Below are 12,052 nucleotides of genomic sequence, written 5' to 3'. Positions count from 1 at the left end.
CGAGCACGGCAACATGTGTCAGCAGTCACGTTGAAAAGTTGAAGCCATTAAGAAGGTCATATCTGTTGAAATAGTGGTCTGCGAGCTGCTGGGGCAGGGGCCACGCCATCAGCTGGCGTGAGAGTGGTGTGTGCGCCCAGTGATTAAAGGAGGGCTGCTGATAACACAGTGAGTGTGGAAAGAACTGCATTATGCTGTGCTTCCTCCAGTGCCTGCAGGGTTTACTTTTGATTCAGTAAATGTTGTCGAGTTAGTGGATTACCAGGCTGTTTCTCTCTGACACGTGTTCATCCACGGTGGCCGTGAGAAATAGGCCAGTTTACACTAGTGTCCATGCCTAGATTATCTCCAAACGGCAGTTGGTGAAAGCCTTTTGAATCTCAAGTGGGGAGGGGTCAATGGGAGGTAGGGGAAAGAGAGGTTGTATCAGAATCACCAGACACCCCATTTCCTAGCCACCCCCTACCCCCCGCCGTTGCCGGGCTCAGGCTCATCAGGTCTGTGGAGGTGGGGGGTATGGCAGTCTGAGGTTTTGCTTGGCATGCTTGCCATAGGTGATAACACTTCCTGAAAAGCAACTACAGGAACTAAAGGGATTAAAGAGGTGTGTTTGCCTGGCAGTTTTCACACTTGATACTTAAAGTAGCTTATGATTTGAGTATGCCACTGGGGGAAGAGATGAATGTTGTCTTTGAGGCTTTAATGGTTTATTTCATTGTCCCTTTTAAGGGACAACGTTCTTATTAGATAATTCTTAAATTAGCTGATAAAAAACTCAAGGCAGAATTTACACTTTTTTAAAACAAAAGAATCTGTAGAAATTGCTTATTCTCTTTAATGTGATGAATTTAATCAGTGTTGGAGGCCTTAGTAAGGTTTAACACTTTCTTTTAAAATTACTTATTTTTAGAAATAGTACTTTTAGGATTGTCTTTCTTCTATGGATTTCATTCTGATGGTTTTTCCTCCCATTTTTTCTGGAAAGTTCTAAATTTGTAACTTTTTATTTTATTTTATTTTTTGCGGCGCGCGGGCCTCTCACTGTTGTGGCTTCTCCCATTGTGGAGCACAGGCTCCGGACACGCAGGCTCAGCAGCCATGGCTTACGGGCCCAGCCACTCTGCCGCATGTGGGATCTTCCCGGACCGGGGCACGAACCCGTGTCCCCTGCATCGGCAGGCAGACTCTCAACCACTGCGCCACCAGGGAAGCCCTAAATTTGTAACTTTTAAACGATGGTAAAGATGACTTGGTTGCCATAGCTTGGTGGATACCAGAACACTCACAGTCTGTGCTACTAATAGGAAATTCGCTATAAATAATTATGTTTATCTTTGTGCTTCTCCTCTTTCTAAAACCTGAGGTGGGGAACTCCCTGGCTGTCCAGTGCTTTCACTACCAAGGGCCCACTTTCAGTCCCTGGTTGGGAAACTAAGATCCTGCAAGCTGCGCATAGCACGGCCAAAAACAAAAAAAGGACAGAAAAATAAAGTAAAATAAAACTTGAGGTGACCGAAAAGACAGTAAAAACAACCCCAAAATACACTTGAGGAAAATCCCAACAGGAGAAATTATGAACTCCAAATAAAATTTCGTAACATTTATTTACTCAGGACAAAAGGGATGCTGAACAGAGCACTTTGTACCTTCCAAAATAAATTCATTTTTTAATAAACAGAACCAATTTAATTATTAAATTGGTGATGCCAAAGAGGTCATTTTGTCCTCATTATCTGATGCATGTTGTTTCAGACCTCTTCTGGCAGATGCAGAGTTTATGTTTACCTGGGCAGTGTATGATATATAAGAAAAGATTTGCTAGATAAAAAACATAGACTCAGGGACTTCCCTGGTGGCGCAGTGGTGAAGAATCCATCTACCGATGCAGGGGACCACGGGTTCAATCCCTGGTCCGGGAAGATCCCACGTGCCGCAGAGCATTTAAGCCCGTGTGCCACAACTACTGAGCCTGTGCTCTCGAGCCCACAAGCCACAGCTACTGAGCCCACACACCACAGCTACTGAAGCCCACATGCCTAGGGCCCATGCTCCACAACAAGAGAAGCCACCACAATGAGAAGCTCGCATACTGCAATGAAGAGTAACCCCTGCTCCCCACAACTAGAGAAAGCCTACACGCAGCAACAAAGACCCAACGCAAGGCTACTTAGGACTTCCCTGGTGGTCCAGTGGTTAAGAATCCACCTTCAGTTCAGTTCCTGGTCAGGGAACTAAGATCTCACATGCAGGGCAACTAAGCCCACGTGCCGCAACTACACCGCAGCAGAAATCCCACGTGCCACAGCTAAGACCCGATGCAGCCAAATTCATTCATTCATTTAAAATGGTAGAATTTCCTTCTTTCTAAAAAAAAGAGAGAAGGCTACTTAAAAAATCACCATGAACCATTTACTGTTCTGAAACTGTGCCGTTTATTTTTCTGAGTTCTGAAACTCGTATTTCTTGAGTGCAGTTCCTACTGCCAAGACACTATAAAATTGCAAATACTTTAATTACATATCATTATTTTACATTAAGACTGTTCTGGGGGCTTCCCTGGTGGTACAGTGGTTAAGAATCTGCCTGCCAATACAAGGGACACGGGTTCGAGCCCTGGCTCTGGAAGATCCCACATGCCACGGAGCAACTAAGCCTATGTGCCACAACTGCTGAGCCTGAGCTCTAGAGCCCACGAGCCACAACTACTGAAGCCTGCGTGCCTAGAGTCCGTGCTCTGCAACAAGAAGCCACAACAATGAGAAGCCCACGCACCTCAACGAAGACCCAATGCAGCAATAAATAAATAAATAAATAGATAAATAAAGACTGTTCTGGCACACTTTTTTGGCTACTGATCTATTATTGAAGCTATGGTATATTATTGTGGAATTTTAGTTCCATCCAGATCTAGCCATCTGATCAGCTTCTACAGCCTTAAGGATCAGGGAAGAGAGTATGGACAAACCATCACAAATTTATCACCCCACCAGGAAAAAAGGTCAGAAGAGAAGGCCTTCCAATCATGGTTCAGAATATCCACTCTTTCTTATTTTTCACCAATGTTCCTTAGCCACCTCCTCAAGACAAAATAGTTCCAGTCAGTTTTATTGTATTTTTTGTGTTATGTAATACTTTCTTTCTAAAATGAATCTACAAATGAATCCTTGTTTTGCTTAAAGTCATACATATATGGAAGTACAACTATAAGAAAGTTCGGTTACGGAGCAAGAAGTAATAAGTAGTACAGAAACATTTGTGTTTAGAGATGGACTTTTTGCAGGGCAGAGTTTATCTCTGCAAGTTCCTATGAATTGGCTCCATTTTGTTCCTGTGTATGAGAATCTGCAGGACTTTACAAAATGCAGGTAAATCAGAGACTTAGAGTGAAGGGGGAAGATAAAGGAAATTGGCATCACCAGGCTCCTGTAGTGAGATGATGTACTGTAGTGAAAAACAAAAAACAAAAAAACTATATGTATAAGTAGCTTTTACTATTTTCAGTTTAATGTTTACAGGGCTTTAGAATTTTAATTTTCTAGAAGGTAAGAATTTTGCCCACGTAAATTTTGACATATATAACTTGTTAGTGTGTATATGTTGTTGACACTTATAATTAATACTTTCAATTAAGAAGGAAAAGATCTGTGTTTTAGGAAGTGTAGCTGCTTCCCTTCTCTTGTTCACTGTGTTTTTGTGGCTTTTATTTTCCTTACTCTGACATCGACGTGCCCATCACATGCAGCCTGGGGCACAGAATGGTCCAAATAAATGATTCTAAATAAATGCTTGAGTCATTCTTTTTTTTCTTTAATACATTCTTTTTTTATATATATTCTTTTCCATTATGGTTTATCATAGGATACTGAATGTAGTTCTCTGTGCTGTGCTATATAGTAGGACCTTGTTAGTTGAGTCATTCTTTTTTTTTTTGGACGCACCTTGTGGCATGTGGGATCTTAGTTCCCTGACAAGGGATCGAACCCGCACCCCCTGCAGTGTAAGCACAGAGTCCCACTTGAGTCATTCTTTTTTTTTTTTTTTGCTGTATGCGGGCCCCTCACTGCTGTGGCCTCTCCCGTCGTGGAGCACAGGCTCCGGACGGGCAGGCCCAGCAGCCATGGCTCACGGGCCCAGCCGCTCCGCGGCATGCGGGATCCTCCCGGACCGGGGCACGAACCCGCGTCCCCTGCATCGACAGGCGGACTCCCAACCACTGTGCCACCAGGGAAGCCCTTGAGTCATTCTTGAATTGCTTTTTTTCCTCAGAATTACCTCAGACCTTATACTAATAAAGTGTAGTGTATATTGCAGATTTTCAGACTCATGTACTCTTCTCTTCACTACCAGACATTTCCTGTATCACCCAAAACTCCACATTGATCTTAAGAATCTTAAGGATCTTAAGAATTTTATTAGAGTAATTGTAAAAGGTACTGGATTATTTTTCATACCCCATCTTACAATTCCATTAAATTAATTGGAAATTATTTGTATTTTGTAGACTTCTGAACAAGAAACTAAAGGTCTTCCAAGTAAAAAAGGAATTGTACAGTCTATTGTTGGTCAAGGCTATCATCGTAAAATAGTTCTGGCATCACAGTCCATACAAAATACTGTATATAAGTAAGTATTTTGCTAAGAGAAAGTGTATAATAATATTTCATAGTAATGTTATGTATAAAAAATATGCTTAGGAATTACTTCATAGGAGGAGCCACTTTGTAATTAGATTTTATTGCTACTTCAAGAAATAGACTCCTATACGTAGGTATGTGGTGAATGTTATTTGACATACGATTTTGGTTTATTACATCCATGGGTGCTGAAATTGTTGATGCCCTAAGAAACGCTGGTCTATTCAGTGCCATTATTCAGAATGTCCAGAAGAGGGCATCTTGATGTTTCCTTTTTATATCGGTTATCATTGATACTTTTCATTTAGTTATTTTTATTTTCTCATAGTCCCTAAAGCTAATTCTTAGTATCAGAAGAAAAAATTACTAACACATATATAAACAAAAGTATTATAAAGCTGTCACTTGTAGAACTACTTTTCAATTGAACAACTTTTAAATATGAACATCTTTATCTTTTACAAAGATTCCAATTTGGAGTTGCTCTTATTTCTAAAGGAGTAGGCTTTGTAAGAAACTTGCTCCTTTTTTTCTTTTCCCAAAAATAAAATTGTTCACTACCATTTAAAAGTTTTCCCAAAGTTTTAAAAAAGTATCTGGCACACAATATTTTGCTCTTAATTTATTTCAACAATAATGCAGATTTCGTTCAAACGACAAGTTAAAGCATCACTTTCCTACAGTTTCAAAATTGTTACTACTTTCACTTTTTTCCCCCTAATAAAGCTGACTTAGTTTGATATATAAAACCAATAGGAAGTTATATAAAATCTCAACAAAGTTATAAGACAAATAACACTGCTTTTTCAAAATGTGTAAATAAGGTATTTCCAAAAGCAAACATCAACCAAAACAAGGCTCAGATGTGAAAAATCTACTTTCTTCCCTTCTTTCCAGTTCTGATCAGCTGTACCTGTCCTGGCCTTCACTACAATTTTCCTTGTCTATAACTCCTTTGTTAGTTTAACGTTGACGTTGCAGATATCCTTCAGGTTGTCTCCTAGCTTCAGTCCCATTCCTATAGACACAATGTGGTGTCTAATGTATATACTTGCAATCTATTATTTATACTTTTTATATCTTATACACAGACATACCTCCTTTTACTGCACTTTGCTGTATTGAGCTTTGCAGATGCTGCTTTTTTTGTTTTTTACAAACTGAAGGTTTGTGGCAACCCTGCATAGAGCAAGTCTGTTGGTGCCATTTTTCCAACAACAACTGCTCACTTTGTGTCTCTGTGTCACATTCTGGTAATTCTTGGAATATTTCAAACATTTTCGTAATTATTTGTTATGGTAATCTGTGATCAGTGGTCATCAATGGTACTATTGCAAAAAGATTATGACTCGCTGAAGGCTCATGATGGTTAGCATTTTTTTTAACAAGTATTTTTTAAGGTATGTACATTGTTTTTTTAGACATAATGCTATCGCAGACTTAATAGACCACAGGGTTGTGTTTTATTGCAATCTTTGCTTTATTGTTTTATTGCAATCTTTGCTTTATTGTGGTGGTCTGGAACCAAACCTGTGATATCTCCAAGGTATGCCCGTATAATATGTAGGATTTGGGTTCTTTAGCATTCTCTTATAACTGCTTATATTAAAATCTCTACCTCTTAGATGGCAAAGTTTTTATTTACAGTTATATTGGTTTTATTCCTGATAATAGAAAAGTTTTATTTATTGTTTTTGTTTTCTTAGCTAACTTGGTTTTGTTCTTTTAGTGATGGACAGTCTTCAGCCATTCCTGTAGCCAGTATGGAGTTTGCAGCCATTTGTCTCAGAAATGCCTTGTTGCTGTTACCTGAAGAACAGCAAGATCCAAAGCAGGAAAATGGGTCTAAAAATAGTAATCAATTAGGTGGCAACACAGAGAGCAGCGAAAGCAGTGACACTTGCAGGTATTCTGACCCCTTTGACCTCCCTTGGTGAAATCTTTAGGACTTCATTAGTCAGCCTCTGTCTTGTAGTTGAATTCCTGAAATCTGCAGCCTGAATTTCCAAAGTTCTCTGTTTTGAGTAATAAGAAAGGAAAGTATGAATGTTTAAGTATTTCTGGAAGAGAGAAATAAGGTGAAGCCTAAGTGAGGAAAGAACCTTAAACGAGACAAGTTGAAAGTCACAGCTTTTCACTGCCAGGAGGAATCACTGCAAGAAATCTGGTTGCTGTCAGAAATGGCTTTTTTTTTTTTTTAACTTTTATTAAAATAAATACTTAAGTCCCTAAAACTTTTCTTACTATCTTCTGCCTTTTCTCTTAACATACTGTAAACCACTGACCTCCAGAACATTTCTATACATTTCTGGTTTCCTACTATCAATTAAATATTATGCCAGTCTATAGAAATAGGGAGAGTTTATCTAGTAATAAACACCATTATATGTAGAGAGTTCTTTTTTCACATGGCACCTTTAAACTCAAGTCTTCCATCAGCATTTTTTCTTGATTATAGTAGAAAAACATGTTTATTATAGAAAATTTGAAACAAAATTGTGGAATGGTTTTTCCTCCATCAAGGGGTTATGCTTTACTAAGTAAAAGACAGAAGAATGAGAAATGTGTGAAAATACTGGAGTGGTTTCCTTTGTATAGTAGAGATATTTTTTCTGTTAAGAGACTTTTTTTTTTTTTTTTTTGTGGTACACGGGCCTCTCACTGTCGTGGCCTTTCCTGTTGCGGAGCACAGGCTCTGGACGCACAGGCTCAGCGGCCATGGCTCACGGGCCTAGCCGCTCCGCGGCATGTGGGATCTTCCTGGACCGGGGCACGAACCCATGTACCCTGGATCGGCAGGTGGACTCTCAACCACTGCGCCACCAGGGAAGCCCTGTTAGAGACTTTTTAAAGCGGTATCATGTACTGGGAAAAAGAAACTCATATGCAGTGTAGCTTTAACATGTTAGTGATACAGAGTTACTACGCATTTTTCAATGTTTTGGTTCTTTTACACTTTTTTCATAAAAAGTTGCATGGGAGTGGGTATAGGGAAACAAAATTTTACATTTAATTGTTTATTCGTGCGCTTCATAATTAGCAGTCTGTCTTTATTTTAGCAGTAAAAGCCACGATGGAGATAAATGCATTCCAGCTCCACCTTCTTCCCCATTGAGAAAACAGGAATTAGAAAACTTAAAGTGAGTATCTAAACAAAATTAGCATTGTATCTGTTAAGTAAGCACATTGTTTATCTCCTTTATTTTGTTAATGTTATGAATTATGCTGATTAAATGTCAAATATTAAACCAACCTTTCAATCTTGTGACTAAACCATACTAGTCAGGATTTATTACCTTTTTTATAAATTGTTAGATTGGATCTGTTACTATTTTGTGAGGAATATTTGCTTTCATGTTCACAAGGAAGGGTGGTCCATGCTTTTCTTTCTTAAGGTGTCTTGGTTAGGTTTTAATTTCAGAGTTATGCTGAACATATGAGTGAGCTGGGAATTGCTTCCTCTGTTTTTTGAAAGAGTTTATATAAGATAGGTATTGCTCCTTCCTCAAACGTTTGATAGAATTCATCAGTGAAACCATCTGGCATAGGTTTTCTTTGCGGGAAAGTTTCGATAATGAATTCAAGTTCTTCAATCGATGAGTGCTCTTCAGATTTTCTATTTCATCTGTGTCAGTTTGGTTAAGTTATATTTTTGTCTGTGTAGATTATAAGCCCCATTATTTTTGCTTTGAACAGTCATATATATGTTAAAAGGAACAGAGTAGTCTTTTATGTTTAGCCACATGAGTACCATTTCCTGATGATTCTAGTTTTTATATAAGGTAGCAAGCATTTCCCTTCAGTCTGAAGATCTCCCTTCTGCATTTCTAATAGTACAGGTCTTTGTTTTTCTAAGGTTTTGTGTTTTTTTTGTTTGTTTGTTTTTTCTTTTTTAAATCTAGAATTGTCTTTATTTCATCTTCATTCTTGCAGGATGTTTTCACTGAATACAGTATTTTAGGTTTTGTTTTTGTTTACTTTTCAGTCAGCTCTTTCAGGATGTCACTGCATTATCTTCTGGCCTCCACTGTCTGATCACAGCCATTGTATTGTAGGTGCCATTTTTCTGTCAACATAGATTGTCTTTGTTTTTCAGCAGTTAGACTATGATGAGTCTAAGCGTGATTTTCTTTGTTCTTAATCTTCCTTGGGGTTATCTGACTTTCTTAAGTCTATAAATTTATCTTTCAACAAATTTGGGGTATTTTGACCATGATTTTTTCATATATTGGAAGTAGGATTGATTGATGGTTCAGCATTACTTTTAAGGATGATTTCAATAATAGGACTGCAAATTAAAATGGAAAGAAAACCATCATTGCTTATTTTTTCACCTATTAAGTTGCAAAAAGTGAGAAGAGTATAGTTAAGACATTTATATATTGCAGGTAGCATTGCAGGTAGTTCATTCACGTTTTTTCCAACAAACATTCTTGTGCTAGTTGCAGAGGATTCAGAGGTAAAAGAAAAAGCACTGCCCTCAAAAGCAGATGGCAAACACTTAGGAGAAAATTATATTACTTAGTAGATTAGCTACTAGGTGGTGAGATTCGGGGCATCTTTTCTTCTTATGATAATCTGATCACCCTGAGAAGTGGAAAACAACCTCACTTTAAAATTTTGCATTTCTTTCAGTCCATTCAAGGTGCTTAGTCTGATGCCAAGGTTTATTGATCACCTATATTACTTTTTCTATGAACGTTCTGTTTGTAGGATTTACCATTTTCGTATTGGGTTTTTTATCCTTTTTGTTTTTATAAGAGTTTTTCTATATTAAAGAAATTGGCCTTTATCATTTGTCTTGTAATATTGTTTCTGGTATTTAGTTTTGTTTTGTTTTGGCTGCACTGGATCTTCATTGCGGCACACGGGCTCAGTAGTTGCGGTGCACAGGCTTAGTTGCAGTATATAGGATCTTAGTTCCCTGACCAGGGATTGAATCTGGGCCCCCCGCATTGGGAGCACAGAGTCTTAACCACTCAACCACCAGGGAAGTCCCTCCGGTATTTTGTAAAGCAGAGTTTCATTTATTATCATATTTATCAATCTTCTTTACTTTTTTTTTCTATTTTGTGCAATGTTTGGAAAGGCCTTCTGGCCTCCAAGATTTAAAAAATAATTTAGCCATGTTTTCTAGCACTTATACTGATACACTGTCACAACCACCAATCTAAATTTTTGTTTCATCTAGAATTTATTTTATATAAACAAATAAGGTATGGCTCTATCCATAATTGTGTAATTTTTCATAATAGTACATTTGATTAACGTCATTTAACTTTCCAAATAAATCTTGGAACAGCTATAAAATGCTAAGATTTGTGTCTAAACAGTTTTAAATTACATTTTTATAAAATAATGTACATATATTTTTTTAACGTCTGTTTGCATAAAAAAAGTCTGGAGGGATCTATGTCAGAACCTTCCTAGTAATGGGATAACTGATGATTTTTATCTTCTTACTGGATATCTGTTTCTTCCAACTTTTAAAAAATGAAGTTACTTCATTAATCTTAGTGAATCCCTTTGGAGGAAAGACTGCAGCAGATGTGCCCTTTTCTGGTCATGTATTGTCAGGTCAGTGTGTTCATGGCACTGCATTACTGTCAACGAGCTCAGGGCTTCAGGCACCCTGTTCAACAAAACAGCAGCTTTTTAATCTCTTTATTTTATTCTGTCAGATTCCTACTTTGCAGTAATAACCTTTCTTTCCTGGGTTTTATGTATGTGTATATTCCCCCTGTATCCTATTGTCAGGAGGAAAGCATTAATCTTCTGATTATATGGAGGGAAATCTAAGATCTCAAATTTAGTTAGAAATGAGGAGTTGGTAATATAAGGTTTTGAAAGCAGTGTTTTGATTTTTTAAAACTTGACAATGGTAATTGTTTTTTTCAGTAATCTTCAGTTATATTAAAATTTCTTGAATTCTTATTTCTTGTATGAGTCATAAGATAGCAAGAAAATAAAAAAATACTATGACAAATTACTGGTGAAACAATGGCAAAAACAAAACATACAAAAGAATATTGTGGGACTTCCCTGATGACACAGTGGTTATGAATCCGCCTGCCAATGCAGGGGACGCAGGTTCAATCCCTGGTCCAGAAAGATCCCACATGCCACAGAGCAACTAAGCCCATGCACCACAACTACTGAGCCTGTGTTCTAGAGCCCGCGAGCCACAACTACTGAAGCCCATACGCCCTAGAGCCTGCGCACCGCAACTTCTGAGCCCACATGCTGCAACTACTGAAGCCTGGGTGCCTAGAGCTGGTGCTCTGCAACAAGAGAAGCCACCACAATGAGACGCTTGCGCACGGCAACAAAGAGTAACCCCCACTCGCCACAACTAGAGAAAGCCCGCATACAGCAACGAAGACCCAATGCAGCCAAAAATAAATTTAAAAAGTTTTTTAAAATTCCATTTTATTTCACTCCACAGCAATATTTTTTTTTCTTTTTTTTTTTTCTTTTGGCTGCATTGGGTCTTCATTGCTGCCCACAGGCTTTCTCTAGTTGTGGCGAGCGGGGGCTACTCTTCGTTGCAGTGCACAGGCTTCTCGTGGTAGCTTCTCTTGTTGCAGAGCACGGGCTTTAGGCGTGCAGGCTTCAGTAGTTGCGGCATGAGGGCTCTAGGGTGCGCAGGCTTCAGTAGTTGTGGCACGTGAGCTCAGTAGTTGTGGCTCGCGGACTCTAGAGCACAAGCTCAGTAGTTGTGGTGCACGAGCTTAGTTGCTCTGCGGCATGTGGGATCTTCCCGGACCATAGCTTGAACCCGTGTCCCCTGCATTGGCAGGAGGATTCTAAACCACTGCACCACAGGGGAAGTCCCTAAAATGGAATTAAAAAAAAAAGAAAAAACAGTCAAATTTGGGGATTCCCTGGCTGTCCAGTGATTAGGTATCTGCCCTTCCACTGCAGGGGGCACAGGTTCGATCCCTGGTCAGGGGACTAACATCCCACATGGCGCAGCCAAAAAAAAAAAAAAAAAATCAAATTCCAACCATATAACTAAAATAAACTCACTATGCTAGATTTTCATCCGAGTGGAAATGTGTAAAAACAGAGCAAATTAAGTAAAGCTAAACTGGGTTTGGTATAGTGAGCTGATGAGAAGGGGTGGATTGTAAATTTCAGCCAGGACCATATTTGGGAAAATGCTTTAATTTGCCCCAAAAAATGTACCATTTCTTCCCTAATATGCCTAATATTTTCTATACATTTCTCTGTTTATGGAGCCACCTGCATTTTATAGCTATCTCAAGGTTCATCTATCTTTAATAGGTTATTTTATATGGTAAAAATACAAGTAAGACAAAAGGTTCTGCAGTGTAAAGTGAATATTGGCCAATCCCAGTACTCTGCTTCCTCTCCCTTGAGGGGCAACTGCTGACCAGTTTCCTATGTGTCCTTCC

The 12,052-nt window shown here is 38.7% G+C and overlaps 1 protein-coding gene across 3 annotated transcripts in view; it reads left to right on the top strand.

Annotated features, from left to right (window-relative positions):
• The window catches only part of CNOT10 (CCR4-NOT transcription complex subunit 10), a 64,261-nt gene that overhangs the window by 31,741 nt on the left and 20,468 nt on the right, over positions 1–12,052 (top strand). Inside the window, exons 11-13 of one of the 3 annotated variants that reach the window (XM_032649523.1) lie at positions 4,502–4,623; positions 6,364–6,540; positions 7,694–7,774. In XM_032649523.1, the coding sequence (XP_032505414.1) occupies positions 4,502–4,623; positions 6,364–6,540; positions 7,694–7,774 (380 nt within the window). The remainder of the gene's footprint in view (positions 1–4,501; positions 4,624–6,363; positions 6,541–7,693; positions 7,775–12,052) is intronic. The other 2 variants (XM_032649524.1, XM_032649525.1) reach the window with 2 other exon arrangements.

This window comes from Phocoena sinus, chromosome 11 (genome assembly GCF_008692025.1).
Source record: "Phocoena sinus isolate mPhoSin1 chromosome 11, mPhoSin1.pri, whole genome shotgun sequence".
Taxonomy (NCBI): domain Eukaryota; kingdom Metazoa; phylum Chordata; class Mammalia; order Artiodactyla; family Phocoenidae; genus Phocoena; species Phocoena sinus.
Note: the sequence above shows the minus strand (reverse complement) of the source record. Positions and strands in the feature narration are given on the sequence as shown.